At 60.7% G+C, this 26235-nt stretch overlaps 1 protein-coding gene across 1 annotated transcript; it reads right to left on the bottom strand.

Moving 5' to 3' along the window:
• Positions 1-216: 216 nt before the first annotated feature.
• Positions 217-16381, bottom strand: TOLLIP (toll interacting protein). Its single transcript, XM_058662687.1, has 6 exons — positions 16248-16381; positions 10735-10884; positions 5338-5520; positions 4581-4733; positions 3049-3139; positions 217-790 (listed from the first exon to the last, which is right to left on the bottom strand). The coding sequence occupies exons 1-6, from the start codon at positions 16278-16280 to the stop codon at positions 576-578; spliced, it is 825 nt and encodes a 274-aa protein (XP_058518670.1). The 5' UTR covers positions 16281-16381; the 3' UTR covers positions 217-575.
• Between the last annotated feature and the right edge of the window lie 9854 nt (positions 16382-26235).

Genomic DNA, 26235 nt, shown 5'->3' with positions numbered 1-26235 from the left:
CAGATGACCAGGGCCACCTGGCCAGCCACCTTGTTTCCTTCACAGACTAGGACTCATTCCCCTTTATGCTGGAATGTGCCACTGAGGCACGGCCAGACCGGGACCAGACCAGGCAGCAAGAGACGCTGGCTGGTTCTAACAGGAAGCCATTCGCTCAGCTGGCTGCAGCAGCGCTGGTGGAACCCAGGGTCACAAAAGAACATCAAGGGAGGGACGTAGATTTTAGCATGTAAGTTCTAAAAATAACCCCTAAGTCGGTGTCAATGGACTGTGTACGCCTTCAATCACAGTTCTGTCCCCACAAGCCCCCACCTGCCACCCACAGGGCCAGCGGGGCAAAGTGGCCGCATGCGTCGGGGCAAGGGGCAGGGCGCCCCCCACCCAGGCCTCCAACCAAGACAAGGAAAGGCTGCCCACCCTCATGGGCTGGCCAGCCAGAATGGCTGTGGGAGGGAGAACCCACACATGTCCGAGCACAGGTGCGAGGAGGGGCCCCAGGGCGCTCTGTGCCAGGAAACCTGTTGGGACGATGAGCCCGGGGGCCGTGGGCGGGCAGGCATGGAGGGCAGGCGGCCCTAGGACTCCTCGCCCATCTGCAGCAGCGAGTTGACGGCCGCAGCCTTGCTTCCGCGCTGGGCTTCCAGCACGGACCGGATCACCTCCCTGTCCATGCTGGGGAACATGTCCTCGATGGCCTTGAGGTCCTCCTCACTACAGCGGGGCGGAGCGCTCACAGCCGGTGGGGGCACGGCCACGGGCACCATGCCAGGGCCACACACGGCGGGCATTCCTGGGGGCAAAACACCAACACTGGTCAACACATCACGGCCACAAAGGACAGCGTGTGCTCAGCATGGGGAGATCACGCGGGCCCACAAGGACACGGGCGACAGCAAGGGCCACAAAGGACAGCGTGTGCTCAGCATGGGGAGATCACGCGGGCCCACAAGGACACAGGCGACAGCGTGGGCACAGCCCACGGAGCAGATGCATAACCTTCTCCCCTCGAGAGGCCCAGGTCCCTGACCTGCAAAGCACAGCGCACACCCCACACAAGCCTGTCTCATCCAAGTCCTGGTGCTCCCACGCAGAAACCAAGGCCCCGTGGTGACAGCTCAGGTCCTATCCCACGGACATGCATCTCCACGGCAGATACCACACAGCCTCTCTGCCCAACCACAGCCACCCAGCCAGCAGCCAGTGTGCAGGGAGCACACACAGGAGTTCCACAGCCATGGTCAGGACAGTCCCAAGGAGTACCTCTGAATTCTAACTAACTAAACCAAAAGCAGAGGGACTAGACCTGACGCGGTAGCCTAGAGCTAAAGTCCTCGCCCTGCACATCCCGGGATCCCATATGGCCACCGGTTCTAATCCTGGCAGCCTCGCTTCCCATCCAGTTCCCTGCTTGTGGCCTGGGAAAGCAGTAGAGGACGGCCCAAAGCCTTGGGGTCCTGCACCTGCATGGGAGACCGAGAAGAAGCTCCTGGCTCCTGGCTTTGGATCGGCTCAGCTCCAGCCATTGCAGCCTGCTTGGGGAGTGAATCATCGGTCGGAACACCTTCCTCTCTGACTTTCCAATAAAAATAAATAAGTCTTACTTAAAAAAAAAAAGCAGAGGGACAGGCAGGCAGAGATCTGCCCCAGGCCACCCCAAAACAAGGCCAACTAGAGCCAAGCACCAGGAATTCCCCGGGTCCCCTGCCAAGATGGCAGGGCCCCAGGTGCTCACACAGAGCACCAGCAGTCATGCGTGGCACTCAAGCCTGGCACTCAACACAGCACGCGGGTATCCCACGCAGCCCTGGGACAGCTGGGCCACTAGCCACCTGGAAGCCACTTCCTGCCAGGACCACGTGGGGCTGACACTGTCCCACAGAGCACAAGTGCCTTCCAGGAGGGGCCACACTCCGTGCTCCACACAACCACATACAACACACCCACAAAGCGCACACAGGCACCTACACACCCAGACACAGTGCACGCACAACCCAGGTACACGCACCCTGTCCACACACAGAGTCCACGCATCATTAGAGCTTGGGTTTTCACAAAGGCAGGCTCAGCACTGCCCGCTGTCACCTGCGGCCTGTGGGGTGCCGCCTGTGGGGGTGCCGCCATCACAGCCCCGGGCAGCAGGAGGCCAGCAGTGAGGCCGGCTGACTCAGCTCCCCCAGCACTCCCCGGACACCCGAGAGCAGGTCGGGGCCTGGAGCAGGCAGGCAGCAGTGGGGCAGGGATGCTCAGGGTGAGCCAGGGGCCTGCTGTCACGCTCAGCCAGAGGGACTCCCTCTGGCCCCGTCTGGGATGAACCGAGTGGTTGAGTGACTGACAGCAGTGGATGGCACCCCTGGGCTGGCACAGGAACCGCCTCCCCCAGAGAAGCCGGGCCAACCCCACAGGACCCCTGGGCTGGCACGGGAACCACCTCCCCCAGAGAAGCCGGGCTGACCCCACAGGACCCCTGGGCTGGCACGGGAACCGCCTCCCCCAGAAGCCAGGCCCACCCCACAGGACCCCTGGGCTGGCACAAGTGCGAGACGGGGACTTGCTCCAGCCAGCGTGACACGCACGTCCACGCAGCGCAGTAGGACCATGTCACGTCATGATCACAACGCTTGGGCAACGACGTATGCCCTCCCTTGTACTCTCCTGTAAAATTCTCCGCGAAATCTGGAAGCAGCATGACGTCTCTGTTCAGAGACCGCACGTTTTCACAGGCGTTTACAAAGAGAACAGGGAGCCGAGCGAGAGGACTTGCCAAGCACGTGAAGCCCCGGGAAGCTGCGGGCGGCCCAGCCACGGTCGTGACCGTGGACACAGAGTGCGCCGCGCAGTCACCCACCCTCAGCGGCAGGAGCGTCCCCACAGCAGCGCATTCACTCACGCGTGTAGAAATCCCCCGTGCCTATGAGGTAAAACCGATCCCGCCCACCTCACCCACGGGAGATGCTGGCCTGCACTGCACCCAGCCTGGGGAGCTCAGTACGAGAACCCCCTCCCCTCAGCTGCTCTGCCCCGGGGTCCCATCCAAGGAGTGCCACCCACCTGTAATGGGCACGTAGCCGACGCCCTGCTGGTACACGGTCGGCATCAGGACGACAGGCTGGGGTGGCATCATCATGGCAGCGGGCAGGGCCTGCAATACCGAGCCGGCTGGGAGTCAGGCAGACACCCAGCACACACCTCACAGTGCTAAGCCCACCACAGCCGTCACACCAGAAAGCACAGTGCCCAGGGCACCAGGCCCCCCGGGCTGCCGCGGCCTGCCCAAGAACAGGCGGCCAGGAGCACAGGGTGGCGTGAGCATCAGGCCTGTGTCTGCAGGGACCAGGGCTTGCTGCAATGACACCCTGCTGGCTCTCAGAGCCTGCAGGGGGAGGCGCTGGCCTCTTCCCAGAGCACCTGCCACCATTCCCAGTCCCAGCTTCCTACTGACGCACAGACACCGGGGCCCCGGCCACCCACACAGGAGACAAGGACAGAGCTCCTGGGCCCTGGCTTCAACCTGACCAACTCCCACCACTGTAGCCATTACGGAATGGCCCAGCACACAGATCTCGTTCCTGCCCTCCCCAATCCTGCCTTTCAAATAAATAAATAGACCCAAACCCAGGACCTGCTCAGCATCCCTCCTTAGCTCCCCAAGTCCCAGCAGCCACAGCTGTCCCCAGAGAGTAGGGACGGCAGGCCCCAAGCCACTGGGCCACTACCCAGCACACCACGCCACTGCTTTACGACCCCTAGGGCTGTGGCCTCTCTCAGCAGAGTCTCCAGAGTTCCCGGCCCACAGCAGGAGACCATTCTAGGGCGGGGACCACAGTACAGGACACCGCCTCTCCAGGCTGTGCGATCGAGAGGGCGGGAGGGCTGGGGACAGAGGGGGCAGCCGTGCCCACAGCCCCGGGCCCGCTCCCTGGGCTCTGCTGGGACAGAGGGGGCAGCTGTGCCACCAGTCCCGGGTCCGCTCCCTGGGCTCTGCTGGGACAGAGGGCAGCCGTGCCCACAGCCCCGGGCCCGCTCCCTGGGCTCTGCTGGGGACAGAGGGGGCAGCTGTGCCCACAGCCCCGGGCCCACTCCCTGGGCTCTGCTGGGACAGAGGGCAGCCGTGCCCACAGCCCCGGGCCCGCTCCCTGGGCTCTGCTGGGGACAGAGGGGGCAGCTGTGCCCACAGCCCCGGGCCCGCTCCCTGGGCTCTGCTGGGACAGAGGGGGCAGCTGTGCCACCAGTCCCGGGTCCGCTCCCTGGGCTCTGCTGGGACAGAGGGCAGCCGTGCCCACAGCCCCGGGCCCGCTCCCTGGGCTCTGCTGGGGACAGAGGGGCAGCTGTGCCCACAGTCCCGGGCCCGCTCCCTGGGCTGTGCTGGGACAGAGGGGGCAGCCGTGCCCACAGCCCCGGGCCCGCTCCCTGGGCTCTGCTGGCATCTGTTCCTCAGGGATCCCCACCGCCCTGGAAGACACCATGAGGACCCGTGGCCTGTGAGGCTGAGGCTGCCTTTAACGAACTGCCCAGCAGAGCCGACTGCGCAGGCCACCCCTGCCGCGAGTGCGGCTACCGGTGCAGGAGCGTCAGGGACTCACCGTGTAGGACATGACCAAGTTGATCATGCCCTCCTTGTCGTCGCCCTGCCTCCCACTCAGGCTGTACCACTCGTCCTCCACCTTGCCCTGCTTCAGCGACTCGGGGATGGTGATGTGGGTCCAGGCAATGCGGTCATCCATGGAGAAGGCGCGCTGGGGGCAGCAGGAGCGAGGCCATCAGCTGGGGTGCCCACTCTCAGCCTTCCTTCCGAGATTCCCACCAACAGCCCACCCAAGCCCTCCCAGCAGCCTCAGGACCACGGGCAGATGGGGCAGGGCCAGGCTGTCGGAAGCCCTCCAGGCTGCTGTGCCCCAGGCCCCAGGCTGCCCTCCTGCCTGGCCCTGCCCCGCAGGCCACCATCTGAGAGCCCCACCACACGGGGCACGCCCCCCTTCACCCCGGAGGGTCAGACAGGCAGAGGCAGGACTGGCTGCCCATGGCCCTGGCCCTTCCTCCGCTGTCCCCAGCCTGGTCTCGATCTGACAGATTCTCCAGGGCCTCCATCCTGACACGCTCCTGAAGCACACGTGGCCAGACACAGGCCGGGGGACACTCCCGAGGCACGCCCAGCCTGCCTTCAGGTCGGCCATGTCTGGCTCCCTGGAGGAGCCTAGGGCAGGACAGGCCCACCCAGTCCAGTGACCAGGGTGCTCTGGGCCAAAGGAGTTGAGAAGGGTATTTTCTTTCAAAGGCAGCCAAGCGAGCGTGCCCGCTATCAGCACAGCATGGCACATGGGCACCAGCGGCACCCCTCACCTCATCGAAGATCTCCAGGTAGAAGGAGTCGACGCCCGGGGGCACCGTGCACTGGACCACCTTGTTCCAGCGTGGGTTCTTGGCACCGTTGTGCGCTGTGGGCGTCTCGTACACAGCGTAGCCCAGGCGCAGCCGGCAGTACGGATCCATGCGGGTCATGCCATAATTCTTTGCCAGCTTTGCCTGCAACAAAGTTCGACAAAACAAGGCCTGACCATCAGAGAAGGCAGAAGCCTACTCACACTGGGCCTCTGGATCCCATCTGGCCTTCCCAGACGTGTGAAGGAGCTACTCCAACACACCGCAACACAGCTGCACCATGACCCCAGCATGCCTCCTCCCAGCCCGCAGAAACACACTATGGGGGCTCATGGGCCGGGCGGCACGGAAGCCGGGACACCCGCTGGGCAGGGCAGGGCGGCACGGGAGCCGGGACACCTGCTGGGCAGGGCAGGGCGGCACGGGAGCCGGGACACCTGCTGGGCAGGGCCCGGTGGCATGGGAGTTGGGACACTCGCTGGGCAGGGCCGGGCGGCACGGGAGCCGGGACACTCGCTGGGCAGGGCAGGGCAGGGCGGCACGGGAGCCGGGGCACTCGCTGGGCAGGGCAGGGCAGGGCGGCACGGGAGCCGGGGCACTCGCTGGGCAGGGCAGGGCCGGGCGGCACGGGAGCCGGGACACCCGCTGGGCAGGGCAGGGTGGCACGGAAGCCGGGACACCCGTTGGGCAGGGCAGGGTGGCAAGGGAGCCGGGGCACTCGCTGGACAGGGCCGAGCAGGGCAGCAAGGGAGCCGGGACACCCGCTGGGTAGGGCCGGGCGGTACGGGACACCTGCTGGGTACCATGGCCTGCTTCCCCTCGCATCTGTGCCATGCCTGAGGGTGGGCTCACAGGGACGAGGGCTGGACCAGAGCATAGAGGGCACACCCTACAGAGCCACCCAACCAGGCAGGCACCCAGTTTCCTGGGATAAGTGAGTGACCTCCCAAGTAAGACACGGCTGTTCAGATGAGGCAGGTTATAGAGGCTCAAACCGACAACGACAAGAAAGCCTAGGAGATGAGCTCTGTGACCGACCGACCGTGCTAGGACACACCAAACGCTCTTAGACTGAGAGAGCCTGCCAAGGGGAGTGCAGCACAGCTCGGAGGCCCAGGGCTAGTGCAGGACCAGGTAAAGCCGCCTGCCGCCCGGCTGCTCTGCCTCCGACCCAGCTCCCTCCCAACGTGCCTGGGAAAGCAGTGCAGGAGGCCCAAGTCCTTGGCCTCTGCACCACGTGGGAGACCAGGAAGAAGCTCCTGGCTTCACCAGCAGCCCAGCTCTGGCCCTTGTGGCCGCTGCAGCCATGAGCCAACAGACGGAGGATCTGTCTCTCCCTTTCTGTTACTCTACCTTTCAAATCATATCTTTTTCTTTTAAGTCAGAGTAAAGCTGTTTGGAGAGCCTGTATGAATCACAGGCAGAGGCGAGCAGACTGACAAGGGCTGGTCTCCAGAGCAAAGACCCTCAGGCATCAGGAACAAGGCAGCAGTCAACGAACCCTGGACAAAGCCACAGAAACGGGATCGCAGACACGCCCAGCACAGGGCCACCAGTCCCCAGGGAAATGCAAACCTGGCTCCAGAGAGAGCACCAATCCCTCACCCAGCTGCCATCCACCTACAGCCTGCCATCTCTGCCCACAGACCCCAGACCCTGAGGAGCACAGCCCGCTGACCAACGGCAGAACGCCTGAGCGCCACCAGGACACCTCCTCTGAGCTCCAGACCCCACGGCCACCAGAGCAGGCCAGGGCCCCACGCCCCCACGGCCACCAGAGCAGGCCAGGGCTCCACGCCCCCACGGCCACCACAGCAGGCCAGGGCCCCACGCCCCCACGGCCACCACAGCAGGCCAGGGCCCCACGCCCCACGCCCCACGGCCACCACAGCAGACCAGGGCCCCACGCCCCACGGCCACCACAGCAGACCAGGGCCCCACGCCCCACGGCCACCACAGCAGGCCAGGGCCCCTCACGCCCCACGGCCACCACAGCAGGCCAGGGCCCCACGCCCCACGGCCACCACAGCAGGCCAGGGCCCCACGCCCCCACGGCCACCACAGCAGGCCAGGGCCCCACGCCCCACGGCCACCACAGCAGGCCAGGGCCCCACGCCCCACGGCCACCACAGCAGACTAGGGCCCCACGCCCCACAGCCACCACAGCAGGCCAGGGCCCCTCAGGCCCCACGGCCACCACAGCAGGCCAGGGCCCCTCGAGCCCCCTCAGGCCCCTCAGGCCCAGCTGGCAGCTGACACAGGATTTGCTGGGTGCCAAGACTCACTGAACACGGCAGTTACATCCTGAAGGCCTACTCACTCCCTGGGAACACGCCAAGCCTTGCTGCCTGTGCCACCCTGTCCAGCTGCTGTCCCTTCGTTCCTGGCCTTCTGCAGGCTTCGGCAGAGGCCCCCCCACTCCGTGCAGGCTTCAGCAGAGACCCCCCCCCACTCCGTGCAGGCTTCGGCAGAGGCCCCCCCACTCCGTGCAGGCTTCAGCAGAGGCCCCCCACTCCGTGCAGGCTTCAGCAGAGGCCCCCCCACTCCGTGCAGGCTTCAGCAGAGGCCCCCCCACTCCGTGCAGGCTCCGGCAGAGACCCCCCACTCCGTGCAGGCTTCGGCAGAGACCCCCCCACTCCGTGCAGGCTCCGAGGCTCCGGCAGAGACCCCCCAACTCCGTGCAGGCTTTGGCAGAGACCCCCCCACTCCGTGCAGGCTTCGGCAGAGGCCCCCCCACTCTGTGCAGGCTTCAGCAGAGGCCCCCCACTCCGTGCAGGCTTCAGCAGAGGCCCCCCCACTCTGTGCAGGCTTCAGCAGAGGCCCCCCCACTCCGTGCAGGCTCCGGCAGAGACCCCCCACTCCGTGCAGGCTTCGGCAGAGACCCCCCCACTCCGTGCAGGCTCCGAGGCTCCGGCAGAGACCCCCCAACTCCGTGCAGGCTTTGGCAGAGACCCCCCCACTCCGTGCAGGCTTCGGCAGAGGCCCCCCCACTCTGTGCAGGCTTCAGCAGAGGCCCCCCACTCCGTGCAGGCTTCAGCAGAGGCCCCCCCACTCCGTGCAGGCTTCAGCAGAGGCCCCCCCACTCCGTGCAGGCTCCGGCAGAGACCCCCCACTCCGTGCAGGCTTCGGCAGAGACCCCCCCACTCCGTGCAGGCTCCGAGGCTCCGGCAGAGACCCCCAAACTCCGTGCAGGCTTTGGCAGAGACCCCCCCACTCCGTGCAGGCTTCAGCAGAGGCCCCCCCACTCCGTGCAGGCTTTGGCAGAGGCCCCCCCACTCTGTGCAGACTTCAGCAGAGGCCCCCCCACTCCGTGCAGACTCTTGTGGCCTGCATTTGAGCCCACTTCACAGAGGGCTCTCACTGCTGAGTCATCAAGGCCCCAGAGCCGAGCCTGCCTCACTCAGCACAGATGCCACCCTCACTCGGCCCCCCAGCCGGGGCCTGGGCAGCCCCGGCTGGGGGTACTCTCAGCCGCCCTATCATGCCCACCTGCCGCTCTGCCTGGCTACCTCCTCCAGGGCCAAGACCAGACTGCTGCAGTAGCTGCAACGGCCCGCCCACCTCCCTGGGCCTCCCCTCACTGCACAGGAGACCCCAGGGAGAAAGCTGCCCTGGCCATGCCAAGGGTCAGGGGAGAGAAGAAATGGCATGGCCTGAGGCTTGGGGCGTCTTCTGCCAGGGTGGAACTGCTACCCATCTGACCTGGAGGGAGTCGGGACACAAGTCCACTAGACACTAGAAAGCCTTGCAGTGGGTGCTGCACAGTGGCCCAGTGGCTAAATTCTCTCCTTGCACGCACCAGGATCCCATATGGGTTTGTATCCCGGCTGCTCCACTTCCCATCCAGCTCCCTGCCTGTAGCTTGGGAAAGCAGTACAGAACAGCCCAAAGCCCTGGGACCCTGCACCCGCGTGGGAGACCAGGAGGAGGCTCCTAGTTTTGTATTGACTCAGTTCTGGCCACGGCGGCCACTTGGGGAGTGAACCAGCAGATGGAAAATTCTTTTGTGGGGTGGCTGCCGTGGGCCTGCATACGTTCACAGGCCCTGGGGCAAGTGGGAAGGCAAAGACTCCAGGACTCCATCCCAAGGCAGCTGTGGGGACAGACAACCAAGGCAGCAAGCACACAGAACAAGGATTTCCCAAAGGGACATGGAAACCATGGAGAAGCAACCAGAGGCATCATCAGGAACCAGGAGTGCAGGTTTCCACCAGGGCCAGGCAGGTTGCCTGCAGTGGGCGTGAGGGAACCATGAGGCACTGGGCGGCGGACACCACGGAGACACCTGCAAGGCCTGCAGTTGCGGCACTGCACCAGGAGGTGGCAGCCAAGGGCCGCAGTGTGAATTAAGCAGCAGTGCCCAGGAAGTCACCCTATCAGCAGGTGGGCCAAATGACCTAGAGGAGGGGGCTGCTGACGGCCAGGGTGCACCAGCACCCTAAGACCCCACTGCACTCATTCCCAGAAAAAGCCACGAGCCACGAGGCTTATCCTCTCTCTCCAGCTTCACAGGGTGTTTTGATGTCATGAACACGGGTTCTCCGCGTGAGGGTGTATTCTGACTTGATGAGAAAGTCCACACTGCAATGGTGCCACTGTCCAGGTCAAGGGTGTGTCCGAGGGGGCTGAGGTGGCAGTTCCATGTCTTCACAGGACCACTTCCCAGCACATGGGGCCCTGGCAGAAGGGCAGCACCAGTTTCAGGGGCTCCGTGTTCTCCCCAGCCCCTGGCACCTGCTGTCCGATTCCCTGGCCACCAGGCTGCTCGCTGTAGGGACACCATGCTTCCACTCTGACAGCAGGCTTAATTCGGCACAGTAAGAATAACCCACCAACAGCAACGCCACTGTCATACACATGATTTAAATCAATAACGTTATCACCACCAAGGAGAGGGACACAAGCAGAGCTCGGGCGGGTACGGCCAGGAGCAGCCCGTGTCCCTGCAGCTGAGGCCCGAGGGGACATGCCCACGAAGCAACAGGGTCCGGCCCACAGCAGACGCCCAGCAACGTTCATCACCAAGGTCCCGAGCCATTCTGGGGAAAACCCTGGACACAGTATTGCTCACGTCCATCACTGCCCAACATGAGACAGGAAAGCCAGGATGACGACTCAGTCCCCTTGGTCCACACAGGAAGTGCAACCCTAAAGCCAAACCCACATGCCCAGCTCCAGGGTCAGGCCCAGCTCACCGCCCCCACTGCCCCCACAAAGGAGAGCCCAGGGCTCACTTTACCCCCAGCGCCCCCACAAAGGAGAGCCCAGCTCCCCCCCACCGCCCCCACAAAGCAGAGCCCAGCTCCCCCCATTGCCCCCACAAAGGAGAGCCCAGGGCCCACGGCTCCCCCCACGCACCTGCACCACGGTGACACTGAGGCGGCCCACGGTGCCCACGGCTCCTCCATACTGCAGCTGCTGCGCGGCCTGGGCATCCAGCTGGATCTGCTGCTGCTGCTGCGTGGGTGTGATGCGGAGAAAGTCCTGCGGGAGCTCCCCAATGTACACCTGCGAGGCAAGGCAGGAGACAGCGTCACACGCCCGCAGGCCCACGGAGACCCTCAGCTTCTGGCAGCCGTGGCACCCAGTGTGCGTCCAAGGGCCCATCTGCACCCCTCGCTTCCCCAGTCAAGCCTTAGCATGTTCACCTACAGCACGGCGGCCAAAGAAAAGGGCCTGTGTCCCCCCATACTGATGCGAGGCGGTTCCCGCCGCTGACTCACAGGCCTGGTGGCGGCATCTGGGGTGATTGTGAAGGTCGCACACACTTCCCTTGTGTGTGCATCAGCAAGGTGCACACGGAGGTGCTGAGCCCTGGTCCCAGCCGCCGCAGGGTCTCTGTGCAGGCACCAGCGGCTCCCACGGACCGGCCCGGAAGCAACAAGCAAACAGAAAGCCAAGCCCTCGGCTGCCCCACCTCCACTGCTTCCCAAGCCTGCAGTGCCTCCATGAAGGCAGGCATGGTGGGACACGCGGTGCTGCTGGGGCCAGGAAGGTGGACCAGGGTACGACCTCAGGCGGGAGTGACCAACCCACGGGAAACTGGACCCTCGGCGAGGATCCCAACACGCTGGGAACGACCCCAGCAGCGGCTCACTATGGGCACAGCACACAGCAGGGCCACACGGCAAGGGTGTGTCCATCAGGGCTTCGGGGCCAGGCCAGTCAGGTGACCACTCACTGTGAGAAGAGCCCGCGGGTGCCCGGGGCCAGCACGCGGACTGCCCTTCACGGGCACAGATTGTTCAGGAAACACCCTCGCGTGACGACGCCTGCTGCACCAACACCACTTGGGGGGAAGGCTGCGCTCAGGGCACCTGGCAGCCCGAGGCACGCAGCATCCACTGCCACGCGAGCCTGCAGGCTGAGGCCACGGGCACTCCCTGGCAGCTGGGCCTGCGAGCACGTGGTGCCCAAGGGCTCTGCAGAGCCCCCCCCAACCACAGGCCTGGGCACTTCGCTTGGGGTACCTCTGGAGCAGTCCGAAGAAGCACCAACCAACAGGGAAGGAGATGCCGGCGCCCAGCACACCGAGCAGCCCCAACACAGGTGCCAAGCGTCCGGCCGAGGGCCATGAAGGCCAGGAGCATTCCTGGGACTGGCCTGCCATGGCCACTGCCAGCAGGTGGACTCAGAATTCAGTAAAATCACAGAAGGTTAATTTCTACCGTCATCTTGTGTGGCCCATGAATGATATCATACTAACGGCCTTGGCAGACGAAAAGCAGCTCCTCCAGCCCCGGGACTCGGGGGCCAAAGGTGCCCCACAGGGCCCGGCGGCAGGCTCTGCACCGACAAGCAGCTGCCGCGGTGCCGAGCTCTGCCTGGGACAGGGCCCTGAGGTCAAGTGCTGCTGGCTCCCAGGCCAGCTCTCCACGACACGAGCCACATGGCCAGCAAGTCCTGTGCAGAGCCCTGAGCAGGGCTCCCGTGCCATGCAGTGCCAAGCACCTATGCCGATGGGCACACAGGGACGAGCCTGCACCCTCCGGGGCCATCTGCACCTTGCAGAGGGCGACTCCTGGGGACCTGGCTCTGGAGTTAATGTGGGCTCTCCTGGACTCAAGGGACCAGCACGGCCCCGGGCACAGCTGGGGGGCAACAGGCTGCATTTCCATCACACGCCCCCAGGCCCTCACTGAGCAGGCTGGCAGTGTTTGAGAGATACTAAGGCTACACTGAAAGGTCAAAACATGGAGTGGGTTTATTTTCCAACAAGAGCTACCCAAGAATTACAGAAACGCCAGCCAGGCAAGAGTCAGCATGAGACAGCGGGCTGCTGGGCAGCACCACGGCCAGCGCCGCCAGGAGCTCCCGGGAGAGGGGGCAGGAGAGCGAGAGGATGAGGCCAGGGGAAGAGGGGGCCAGGGGGTGAGAGTGAGACAGGGAGAGTGAGGGCGTGAGGCGCCAGGGCAGGAGGACCTCCCGTCTCTGAACAGAGGGGCGCCCTCCAAAGTCCCTTGTCCCCAGCCCTGGCCCTGACAGCAAGGAATGTGACACAGATGCTCACAGGTGGATGAGGTGCGGCAGGGACCTGGGACCACAGAGGCAGCTGAAGCGGAAAATCAAGTGAAATCGGAGGGGACGCCAGCAGGAAATGCTCGCACACGCAGGGAGGCGAGAGGGGCAGGCAGGAACACGTCTCCGAAGGCTGCAGCACCTCAGTCACCCCAGAAGCAGACACGGTGTGGCCAATGGTCCCGCCCAACAAACCAACCACAGCCACAACCCAGCTGAGGAAAGCGGCCACAGCCACCAGCACAGGGAGCCAGGGACCGCTAGGTCCTGCTGGGCACACGGTCACCAGCACAGGGAGCCGGGGACCGCTAGGTCCTGCTGGGCACACGGTCACCAGCACAGGGAGCCGGGGACCGCTAGGTCCTGCTGCGCACACGGTCACCAGCACAGGGAGCCGGGGACCGCTAGGCCCTGCTGGGCACACGGTCACCAGCACAGGGAGCCGGGGACCCCCAGGCCCTGCTGGGCACACGGTCACCAGCACAGGGAGCCGGGGACCCCCAGGTCCTGCTGGGCACCAGCCCAGGGAGCAACAAGCACATCCATCTCAATCCGACCCCAGAGTTCACTCTTGCCGCATCATGAAGTCACAGAACAGACACTTGATTCTGGCTCCATCACATGGTAACATCATGCAGGCTAACTGACAACAGACGGGCGAGGAGTTAATACAGCCCTGCTTGAGCAGGTGGCGATCACACAGCGCAACACGAATGAGCCTCCGTGTGCAACCCCAGCGTCCCACCTGGCTGCCAGTTCAAGGTCATTTCCACCCAGCTCCCAACTGATGTGCCTGAGAAATCCCAAGACAGCCCCGCACCCTCGTGGGAGACCCAGAAGCAGCTCCTGGCTCCTGGCCCCCGCCTAGCCCAGCTCCGGCCACGGCAGCCACCTGGGGAATATACCAACAAGAGGAGGTCTGTCTCTCCTGCTCTGTAACCCTGCTTTCAAACAAATAAATAAACCTTAAAAAAAAAAAAAAAAGATCTGCCACTTGACTCCTGGGAACAAATCCCATGGAAACCAGCCGGCCTCCCTGTTGCCAAGCAAGGGCACCAGCAGCCCAGGTAGGAACGGGTCCCCAGCGGCCCAGCCAGGAGCCGTTCTGAGCCCAGCACGGTGTGGGTAGATCCCAGGGGCCTGGCTACTCGGGAGACCCCGCGGGGCCTACACACAACAGCACTGAGGATCGAGGTGGGGGGCAGGTGCAGGGGCCCCAACCTGGGCAGCTCCGTCCCCACCGCAGGAGTCACATTTACAACAAGGCACCACTGCCCGGGGCAGACGCTCTGGGCACTGTCCACCAGCGCCAGCTCCCCAAACACTTCTGTGACCTAGCGGGGCTCCAATCACGTGAGCGCCAAGAGTGCGTGGACTTCAAGGCCACACAGGCAACAGAAAATCAGGACGCGAGAAGCCAAGGCAACCCAGCCTAGCGACAGGGAGTGGCCACTCAGGGACAGGGGACCCAGGGTCCTACTGGCAGGTCCCAGGGCAAGGCAGGCACTGAACAGGCTGTGTGCCAAGCAAGAACATTCCAAAAGACCCAAGCGTGCTGTGTCAGTCAGATAAAGCCAGCCCAGCCCAGCCCCAGAGCTGTGCTTGCACCACCAGGCTCGCCTGCCCTTCCGGTCCACGGGGTCTCCCGTGCGGCAAGCAGGGCCTGCTCCACCTCCAGACCTGCCCACGCCACCCTCCTCCCCAAGGTCACCACACACAGCTATACACTCACACACACTCACCCATGCTCACACACACTCACACACACACTCACCCACTCACACACACACGCTCACCCACTCACACACACGCTCACCCACTCACTCACACTCACACACTCACACACTCACACTCACCCACTCACACTCACACACACACTCACACACTCACACTCACCCACTCACACTCACACACACCCACTCACCCACTCACACTCACCCACTCACACACACACACTCACCCACTCACACTCACCCACTCACACTCACACACACTCACACACTCACACTCACCCACACACTCACACACACTCACACTCACACACACTCACCCATTCACACACACACACACTCACCCATTCCTAGCCCCCTTCAAGACTCAGGTTGGAAGTCCTTCCTGAAAGAAACCTCCCCACGCAGCCAGGCCAGGCCACGTCAACCCACCCTCACGGCACCTTCTTCCCGACAGAGCGCTGCCCACAGCAGCCAGGCACCAAACTCCATCCACACCATGTGGTGCCCACAAGTCGCGGCTGCTCACGGGCCTCCCAGCTTGCCCAGCGCCCGCTTAGCTCCCCTGCGTCCCCAGGCGCCCACACTGCTGGGTGACTCACAGTCCACGGGTACCCAGGACCTGGGCACTGTGACAGCAGCCAGGGCCCCGCCAGCTGACCCGGAACCAACACTGCGTGTTCACAGGGCAGCCCTGCTCACCTGCCCCTGCTCAGCCAGGGACACGCTGGACAGAGTGCCCGTCGAACCAACGGCCCCCCCGCCACGCTCGGGGGGGGCTGCTTCAGAGGCCCCAGCAGACAGGGGAGCCTGCCCCACATGCTCTACAGCCCCCAGGCGCTTCTTCATTCCCCTTTTTGGGGGCTCCCACATGTTGGTGCACAACTCCCAGAGCTGGGAGCAGGGGCAGCTACTCTGACGGGAGACGGTGGTGTCTACCTGCAGGGTGAAGCCCACCCCATAAAGGGGGCTTCTGCCAAGCCAGGGACTCTCCCCAACACCTGTGCATGCCTAGTTTGGGGGTGCGCGGCCCTGGCAAGGCCCGGCTTCCCACGGGAGGGCCAATGCCTCCCATCCAGTCGGCGGGATTTCACCCAGCGGGTCCTCCTGGCCTGTCCACTACAGGGCACTGCCCCTCCCAGTCTGCCCAGGCCCCCCTCACCCTCCCACGCATCAATTTGCAACTGAAGAAACCAAAGTTTTGAATGATGGCCACTAAGTGGGGACATTTGTTGCCTATGTGGGAGACGGGATGGTCTTATCCAGGAGCCAATCCCAAGTGCAACCCAGGGGTGGGATCCTCTAGCCACTGCTGAGGTGCAGGGTCCCCCAGCCGCTGGCTGTAGGGGTACGGGTCCCCAGCAGCTGTAGGGGTACGGCCCCCCCAGCCGCTCGCTGTCGGGGTGCGGGGCCCCCGGCCGGTGACTGTCGGGGTGCGGGGCCCCAGCAGCTGGCTGTCGGGGTGCGGGTCCCCCGGTCGGTGACTGTCGGGGTGCGGGGCCGCTCCTCCGGAGGATGCAGGGCCCCCCCATCCGGAGGACCGCGCGCCGAGAGCGGCAGGCGCCTCCCCGGAGCCGGCGCCCGGGTGCCCGCCGCCTGCCCGCCCCTCGCCGGAGCCCTCACCGGCCCTCGCTGCGTGCTGACGGTGGTGGCCATGGTCCTGCCGCGCCGGGCGGCTCCTCTCGGCTCGGTCGGTTGTCGCCGCGAGGCCGCCGCCTCGGTCAGCTGACGGCCCGGCACCGCGCAGGCGCGCGCCCCGGCCCGGCCCCTTCCGGCGTCGTGTGCGCGTGCGCGTGCGCCGAGCTCGAGGCGGGGCTCCGCCGCGCAGGGCGCGCCTGTGCAATCGCTGTCTCCTCCAGCCCAGCCGCCGCGTGAAATGGCTGCCGTCCTGGGCGTGTGCGCCTGCGCGGTGGCGGGCACACTGTGCGCATGCCTAGACGCTGCAGCTCGCGGGCCTTGCTGGACACGCTGCTGCGGGTCCGTGGAGAAGAGGGCCAGCTGGGAATGCCCGGTGGGCGTCCCTCAGGGACAGATCCACTGAACGTTCGCAGCGGGCCGCCTGGGCGGACCCTCCACCCCTAAGTCCCCTCTTCTTGCCCTGAAGTCCAGGAACCTGCAAAGAGCAGAAGGTGGACTTCCAGGCTCCCCATGAAGCTAGGGCAGGAGGTTGTGAGGGAGGGACGTGGGGGCCACGGGGGACATGCTGGACTGCTATGCCGGCCCCTGGCCTGCGGAGGCTGGGCGTGAGCCTGTGTCCGTTGGGGAAACCGTGTTCCAAGTGAAGCAAGTCTCCAGTGGGCTCAGCTTGGATTTTGAGTCAGTAATGGGTGTCATGGCCATGGGGAGAGAGAAGTGTTGATAGAATATTTCTCTGACTTTCCCTGAAACGTTTGTCTTTGCAATATATATATATATATATATATATATATATATATATATGATTTAGTTTTGTTTGTTTGTTTGAAAGGCAGTTATGCAGAGAGAGAACCCAGGCAATGTATGGTCCAGACCACAGTGGGATTAAGCCAGCAGCCAGGACTGTCAGAAGATCCCGGATAAGTTACTGCATGGCCTGAGTGACAAGCAGGAGGGCAGAGTTCAATGACTGGGCATGGGGAATGCCGGGCTGTAGGGCACGGTGCCACCCCACCCTCACAGCACCAGAGAGGGCAGGGGAGGGGTTTGCTGGCAGTTGCAGGGTCCAGTGTACGGGAATGAGCCGTGCCAGGCCTGCTCAGTGACGTTCCAGAAACAAGCTCCCCTGGCACCGGCCTCCCCTGCTGGTCTCCCAGTGGGGTCAGTTTCCTGGGGCACAGAGAAAATTGGGAAAGGTGGCATTGAGTCAGGAAGGGCGAAACAGGGTCTGGCTTTGTTTTAGATTTATTTTAAAGGCAGAGTTAGAAAAAATGACAGCAAGAAAAATCTGTTTGTTTATTCCCCAAGTGACCATGATGGCCTGGACTGGACCAGGCTGAAATCAGAAGCCGAGAGCTTTACCCATGTGTCTCCTATGCGTCTGGCAGGGCTCCAAGCACTTGGACCAACTTCTGCTACTCTCCCAGGTGCAATAGCAGGGAACTGGGTGCGAAGTGGAGCAGCCAGGACTCACACAAGGTAAGGGCTCAAGCCCAGCTGTGGTGGGAATCGTCAAAACAGACACAGAGCCAGAAGGGGCATGGGGCAGAGACAACTTCAGGGAGGCACAGAGGAGACATCCAGAGTTGAGTGGGCCGGAAGGAGGCGACTCCTGCTGGAGTGGGCATTGCGTAACATCATGGGAATGGCCCAGAGCCACGGGCCTCCTTCAATGAGGCTGGGGTCATGGGGGCCTGAACGTTAAAGAAAGACCCCTGCTGGGCCTCTGGGGGTCAGGAGGATTACACCAGCTCTGCCCCAAGTACAGAGCCTAACAGGCAGCTCTCACCCCAAAAAGGCGGTGGTGGCTCCGACGAGCTGCTTGAAGCCTAACCCCATGTCTCTCGAGTGAGGTTATCCCGGGGACACATCGTCCTGGGACATAAACTCCCCCTGGACTGTCCACCTCTGGGGATCTCGGTATCCATGCAGCGTACTGTGAATCCCATAAGATCTTCATGTCCATCATCTCAAACCCAGGACCACTCTGGTTGGGCACACCTACGATGAAGAAGACTCAGAGGATGCCCGAGCAGGCCATCTGCGGCACCTGCTGCTGTATGTGAAGAGCAGACCTGTGGTGGGCCGGCTGGCTGGGCCCCTGCACATCAGTTCACAGGAGATTGGGCTGGGGCAGAGCTGGCCAGGCAAGATGCGTTCACCAGTATGTACATTGGCTCGTTCAGGTAACAAACTGACTGACCCTGCACTGAGAAGAGGCAAGCCTGAGGTCACCACAGGTGAGGTTTCTTGAGGGATTCCCCAGCTGGACCACTGAACTCAAAGCCCAGCCATAGGGACAATCACAGGATGTGTGGTCCGGCCTAGGAGAGCATGTGTCAGGACCGGGCCTCCTCAGTTGCTGACGCCTGTGCCTTGGACAGCATGCCCAGATGCACATGGGGACATAACGGCCAACTCATCTAGGCCAGGAAGGGTGTCAGTTGCCTCGTCAGAGGATGGGGAGCAGAACAGGTTGGACTACTCTCCTGGCCAAGCTTTGCAGCGTGTTCTTCACCGCTTTGTCAGCCAATAGACTTTGGGAAGATTTTCTCAACCCTGGTGCAACAAAGCCGACGACATCTCAGAACTATGCAAACCACTCAACACCCTGGGACACTCCTCCCCACCTCGGGGGTCTCTAAGACGTCACTGAATGACTGTCCCCCATCCCCGGGTGCTGATGCAGTCTGACAGCAAGGAGAAGCCCCCTCTCTCCCCCACTGTGGACAGAGCGGGGGGGAAAAAAACATGTGTGTGCAACCCACCTTTCCTCTCCACCCTACTCAGAGACCCACATGGGCATGTATCCCTGTCAACTATGTAAATAACATTTAAAAATAAAATAAACATTTTTTTTTAATTATTTATTATTTAACTTCATTAATTACATTGTATTATGTGACACAGTTACATAGATACTTGGGTTCTCCCACCCCTCCCCAAACCCTCCCACCATGGTGGATTCCTCCACCTTGTTGCATAACCACAGCTCAAGTTCAGTTGAGATTCCCCCATTGCAAGCGTATACCAAACATAGAGTCCAGCATCTTATTGTCCAGTCAAGTTCAACGGCTTCTTAGGTATACCCTCTCTGGTCTGAAGACAGAGCCAGCAGAGTATCATCCCAGTCAATTGAAAGCTCCAACATACCATCAGCAAAAATTTACATCATTACGGAATTAATTGACATAGTAATGAGTAACCAATATGTTAAAGATAAATGCGAGTTCCCAGCCACCTTCTGTGACCACCTCACCTACACTTCAATTTTAGTTTATACACAACATATAACATTCAAAACATAACATGTTATACATAACATCATATCATCTTAAATTAAGGCAAACATGTGGTATTTAACCTTTTGTGATTGGCTCATTTCCCTTAGCATTATGGTTTCCAGTTTGGCCCATTTGGCCACAAAGAACTGCATTTTGGTTTTTTTAATAGCTGAGTAGTATTCCATGGAGTAGATGAACCATAGCTTTCTTATCCAATCCTCTGTTGATGGGCATTTTGGTTGTTTCCATGTTTTTGCAATTACTGATTGTGCTGCTGTGAACATAGGAGTGCATGTTGGTTTCTCGTAAAACAAGTGTTCTGGATATATTCCTAGGAGTGCTATTGCTGGATCATATGGTATGTTGAATTTGAGTTGTTTGAATATTCTCCATACTGATTTCCATAGAGGCTGTACCAGCCTGCAGCCCCACCAGCAGTGGAGTAGGGATCCCTTTTCCCCGCAACCTCGCCAACAAGTGTTGTTGGTGCTTTTATTCATGTGGGCCAGTCTTACTGGCGTTAGGTGGTACCTCATTGATGTTTTAATTTGGATTTCCCTTATTGCCAGGGAACTTGAGCATTTTTTCATATGTTTATTTGCCACTTGGGTTTGTTCCTTTGTGAAGTGTTTGCCCATTTCCCGTGCCCATTTCTTGAGTGGCTTGTTTGTTTTGACATTTTGGTTGTTTTGTAGCTCTTTGTATATTCTGGAGATCAGCCCTCTATCACCTAAGTCGTGTGCGAAGATCTTCTCCCATTCTGTGGGTTGCCTTTTTACTTTGTTGATTGTTTCTCTAGCTGTACAGAAGCTTCTTAGTTTGATGAGGTCCCAATTGTTTATTTTGGTCTCGATTTCTACTGCATTTGGAGTCTTTTTTAGGAAGTGAGGGCCTACCCCTAAGTGTTCCAGTGTGTTTCCAACATTTTCTTCCAAAAGTTTGAAGCCATAGTGTATGCGAACAGCCCCAAGATGGAAAAAGACTTAACCAGCAAGATACCATTCAAAATAACAGAGAAAAGTATGAAATATCTGGGAATAAATCTAACCAAAAATGTAGGAGACTTATTTGAAGAAAACTACAAACTGCTTAAAAAAGAAATTGAACAAGACCTCAAAAGATGGAGTAACATCCCATGCTCCTGGATAGGTAAAATCAATATCATTAAAATGTCTATACTGCCAAAAGCAATATATACATTCAACGCAATCCCAATTAAATTGCCCAAAACATTCTTCATGGAAGTGGAAACAATGATCCAAAGGTTCATCTGGAAGCACAAAAAACCACGGATAGCTAGAACCATCCTGAAGAACAGGAAGTTAGCAGGGGCAATCACAGTTCCGGACCTCTGGACATACTACAGGGCAGTGGTCATCAAAACAGCGTGGTACTGGCACAATAAACATTTTTAAAAAATGAAAGAGAATTATGGGATGGTGTGGGGTGCACCCCGACAGTACAGTCTGATAAGGGGGTTGTTGGGTTCTGTAGACCCCCATGGGAGGTCACGCCCTTGGCCCGCCTCCACGGGCTCCTCAGGGGAGTGCATGCAGGGCCAGTCCTCACACAGATGTCCACGTGGCCCGTGTCCACACAGCCTGACCACCCAGCTTCCGAGAGCAGCGGGGATTGTATCACAGGCATCCAGTTGGAGTTCCCAGTTGGAGTCTGGGCGAGACAGGCATGGCTGACAGGAGGCAGGAAAACACAGGCCAGCGCCCTGCCCTGGGGGCTGCCGAGGGGGTGGTGCGAAGCATGTTCTCCGGCCAGGTCAGAATCAAATCCAAACCAATCATTAGAACAACTGCAAAAAAAACAATGTCTAGGAAATGGCCACCGTAGTTGGAAACAACCTCGTAATTCATGCATCAGGAGAGAAGTTGAGAGGCAAGAGTGGTTGTGTAGTGGCAAATCTTGCCCCTCCAAGCACCAGCATCCCATTTGGGCATCAGCTGGTGTCCCAGCTGCTCCACTTCTGACCCAACTCCCTGCTAATGCCCCTGGGACAGCAGCAGAGGACGGCCCAAGGGCTTGGGACGCTGCACCCACACGGGAGTCCCAGATGGAGCTCTTGGCTCCCAGCTTCAGACCAGCTGAGCCCTAGCGCAGCCCCTGGGGGAATTACAGGAAGTTCTCTGTCTTCAGCTCGCCAGGCTGACAACCCAGGGTGTCGAGCATGCTCACACTGCTGTGCGCCCATGTCTGGAACGTTCTCATCTCGCCAAAGCAACCGAAGCTCCGAGCTCAGCGAGCCTCCCGCAGCGCCTGGCCCACCCTGCTCTCGGCAGCAACCCGGACATGGGATCTGCACAGGCTTATTTCCACAGCTTGGCCATCTTCACTGACTGCATCTTTGGCCCAAGGGCCTGGTGAAACAGCTAGGAAGGCGAAAGTTCTTCCACCAAGCAGCACTGGGACCCCAGCCGTCCTCAGCACACGGCTCTTGTGTGCAACATGGAAATGAGAATCAGAAATCACGAAGGGTGGAGCTGTCACGGCCCTGTAGCCAGCCAAGCCTCTGTCTGCAGCGTTGGCATTCCATATGGCCACAGTTCGTATCCCAGCTGCTCCGTTTCAGATCGAGCTCCCTGCTAATGCCCCTGGGACAGCAGCAGAGGACGGCCCAAGGGCTTGGGACCCCTGGTCTCATGTCGGACACTTGTAAAGAAGCTCCTGGCTTCAACTCTGGCCGTTGCAGCATGAGCTAGTAGAAGAAAGATGTCTCCCTGCGACCCTGCCTTTGAAATAAATAAACGTATCTTCAGAATCAAACAAATTAACCGCAAGCCAGTGCTGAAAGCTGGTGTGCTCAGAGAGCAGACGGGGCTGTCCGGCCTGGGCCGTTCCCTGTCCCGCGCGGGGCTGTCCGGCCTGGGCCGTTCCCTGTCCTGCGTGGTGCCATCAGCATCACTTACAAAAGTTGAAAAATCGCTCAGCTTGCAACACAAGAGCGGTCCAGCCGGTCGAACCAGCATCATGCCCAAATAAAGCTGTTGGGAGGGAGATACGTGTCTACACAACACCTTCATGTCGCAGGCATGTGGACCTGCACGGACGTCGCCCCGTGAGCCAGACTTGACTGTCAGGTGCTTCTGGGTGGAGAAAATTGAGATGAGTTCGGAGTTGAAACCCCCCAGGGGTAGGGCGGGGGCTGTGGTGTGGTAGACTCTTATTCCGCTGCACTGCCGGAGACCCTGAAGAAGCTCCTGGCTCCTGACTTCACAAGGGCTCAGCCCTGGCCCCTGCGGTCACTTGGGGAGTGATTCAGGGGATGGAAGATCTCTCAATCCCTTCTGTAAACCTGATTTGCCATTCCATAAGTATATATATATATACAATTTTAAAGATTTATTTATTTTATTTGGAAAAGCAGATATACAGAGAGGAAGAGATACAGAGAGGAAGGTCTTCTGTCTGATGATTCACTCCCCAAGTGGCCACTGCAGCCTGGAGCAGAACAAATCCAAAGCCAGGAGCCAGGAGCCTCCTCCAGGTCTCCCACGCGGGTGCAGGGTCCCAAGGCTTTGGGCCGTATTCTGCTGCTTTCTCAGGCCACAAGCAGGGAGCTGGATGGGAAGTGGAGCAGACGGGGTATTACCTGGTGCCCATACGGGATGCTGGGTGTACAAGGCAAGGACTTTAGGCACTAGGCTATCATGCTGGGCCCAACAAATAAATTGTTATTTAAAAAAGAAAGAAAACAGAGACCAGAACAAATCGATCAACTTCCCCAGCCAAGAGTTGGCAGTGAATACCTTGGCAAACGGAGATGCTAAGGTGGACTATGTCAGCCTGTGGATTCTGGAGAGATTTCATTGTCATTGGAGTGGTGAGATTGGCAGCAATCCAGAACAGTTGACCTATGGAAACCACTCGAGCAGGACCCTCGGGGCATGGCCCACATCGGGGACCCTGGGGTGGGTGGGAGGCTGGATGGGGCTTCTCCCCTTATCTCTCCCCTCCCCCAGGAAGGAAAAAAGAGACTGTCAAAACAATGGTCACACCCACTTTCTGTAGCCCTTGACTCTTCGCACCCTAATCAAATATGTAAAAATTATCAAAAACAAAACTCATGCAATTAAAAAAAAAAAGCCCTCACACGGTCCGTCCCACCCATCCCCCAGCACGGCTGGGCTATGGATCTTCGGACCACTGACCACAGCCTCCAGGAAGGAGTCCCTGGGAGAGGCAGGACTCAGGTGGACACAGGCCCATGTCCTCCAGGATGGCGGGAGGCCGACTTGGAGCGCTCGGGAAACTCGCCTGGGTTCTGGACTCCATAACCCGCTCTCCAGGCCAGCTCCAGTGGGAGCCCATCAGAGACCACAGCCAGAAGCCCAGGGGGCATGTGGAGATCCCCTGGCCCCAGGGAACGCAGGAAGCAGTGGCCTGGGGGCTGGGGAGGCGCCTGGCCCACTATGTCCTGTACTGCTGCCGCCAATGGCACAGTAGCCATTCTTCTCTCACTGCCTGAAGCCCGGGTACCTCCTAACCTTCCATGGTTCCCCGCCCGGAAGCACGGAGCTCCATGGTTGACAAGGTACTCCAGTGGATTGAACTTTCCCTGTTCCTTCTCTTCCCCTTCCCCACCCTGCCCCAGGATGTCCTGTGCTCATTCCCAGTCTGCTACCTAAGGCATGGGGTCCACGTGGCTCACACCCGCTCCACCACCTGAGGTGTGGGGTCCACATGACTCACACCCAGACTACCACCTGAGGTGTGGGGTCCACATGACTCACACCCAGACTACCACCTGAGGTGTGGGGTCCACGTGACTCACACCCAGACTACCACCTGAGGTGTGAGATCCTGTGGCTCACACCCAGACTACCACCTGAAGTGTGAGATCCTGTGGCTCACATCCAGACCACCATCTGAGGTGTGAGGTCCACGTGACTCACACCCAGACCACCACCTGAGGTGTGGGGTCCACGTGACTCACACCCACTCCACCACCTGAGGTGTGGGGTCCACGTGGCTCACACCCGCTCCACCACCTGAGGTGTGGGGTCCACGTGGCTCACACCCGCTCCACCACCTGAGGTGTGGGGTCCACGTGACTCACACCCAGACTACCACCTGAGGTGTGGGGTCCTGTGGCTCATACCCAGTCTACTACCTAAGGCATGGGGTCTACATGGCTCACACCCAGTCCACCCTGAGGCATGTGGTCTGCGTGGCTCACACCCAGTCCACCCTGAGGCATGGGGTCAACATGGCTCACAGCCAGTCCACCCTGAGGCATGGGGTCAACATGGCTCACAGCCAGTCCACCCTGAGGCATGGAGTCTACGTGGCTCACAGCCAGTCTAGTCCTCGAGGTATGGGGTTACATGGTTCACACTTGGTCTGCCACCCAAGGCGTGGGGTCCACATGGGTCCATGTGGCTCATACCCAGTCTACCACCTGAATTAGACTCAGAGCTGTGCATCTACCACCACAGCCAGTTCTAGAAACCTCTTATCCTTCTAAGAGCCCTGCACCCTCAGAGATCACCCAGCCTCTGCCACCCCAGCCCAGGCCACCTGCAGGCTATTTCCTATCTGCATGGGTCTCCCCCTCCTGCATGTGGTCTGGCAATGCCCTCACGTCGCTTTAGTCTGGCTCCTTGCCCTGAGCAGCAGCCATCAGACGTCCTCTCCTCTTTCAGGCTGAGTCACTGCTGCCCATCCCACGTTGACCGTCATCCTGCAGGGGACCCGTGCACTGCCCTTCCTGACCTGTGACCCCCGTGACACGGTGGCAGGCATCTGTTACAGACCTTCCTTCCACTGGCCCATCAGTCCTTGTCACAGCTAAGTGATACCCCCATGGACATGGCATGTTGCCTGCTAGCTAGTCGCAGGCTGGGGCACTGCCCAGCGCTGGCGAGAGCACTCATGGCCAGTAGTGTGGCACTGCTGGCCATGGCCACTGCCACGGTGCCATGTTTCCCAAAGCTTCCCTCATCCTCACCAGAGCTGGGGACCGGCCTGGCCCAGCACCCGTGGGCAGTGAGTGTCCCGTGCCTGTATGATCAGCGACTCCTTCCATATGACCCAGAGGGCTCTCATGTGTCCTTGCCAAGACCCTTCCCCGGTAGGGAGTCCCACCTCACTTCACCCATCTACAAGTGAGCCCAGGAGGCATATCCCAGGACCCTCAGCAAGCCCACGTCATCTTGGCCACAGTCAGGAAGCAGGCCCCCAGGGCCCCCAAATCCCCAAGGAGCCATCGCCGGGACTCGCCTCTGAGCCTCTGGGATGCCTCCTTAGTGTGCCCTGCTCCTCGGCCACAGCTGTCGCCTGACCCTGGCCTCCTCGTCGCAAGGGTGTCTGGGTCTGCATCCCTCCAGGTCGCGCTCACCAAGCTGGTTGAGTGTGATAGCAGGGTTTAGGGCACCTGGATTCTGCAAGGGGACAGGCCAAGGCCAGAAGGGAGGCATGTGTCTCTACCGCCCCCTGGTGGCCTGTGAGGTGGCGCGAGCTGGTCCTCGGAACCACAGTGTGGCGGGAATGACCTGGTCAGAGACTGGGCGTGGGTACTGGGCGCCTGCCCGCAGGCTCTCCACCATCCATCCTCAAGTCCAGCTGTGACAACCCCCACTTCTGGCTTCTTCTGCTTCTGTCTCTCCTCTCTTTGCCTCATGCACATGCCGGAATTGATCCAAGAAGCACAAGGTGGACGGAAAAACCACAAAGATGCCTCT

Source organism: Ochotona princeps, chromosome 4 (assembly GCF_030435755.1).
Source record: "Ochotona princeps isolate mOchPri1 chromosome 4, mOchPri1.hap1, whole genome shotgun sequence".
Lineage (NCBI taxonomy): Eukaryota > Metazoa > Chordata > Mammalia > Lagomorpha > Ochotonidae > Ochotona > Ochotona princeps.
Note: the sequence above shows the minus strand (reverse complement) of the source record. Positions and strands in the feature narration are given on the sequence as shown.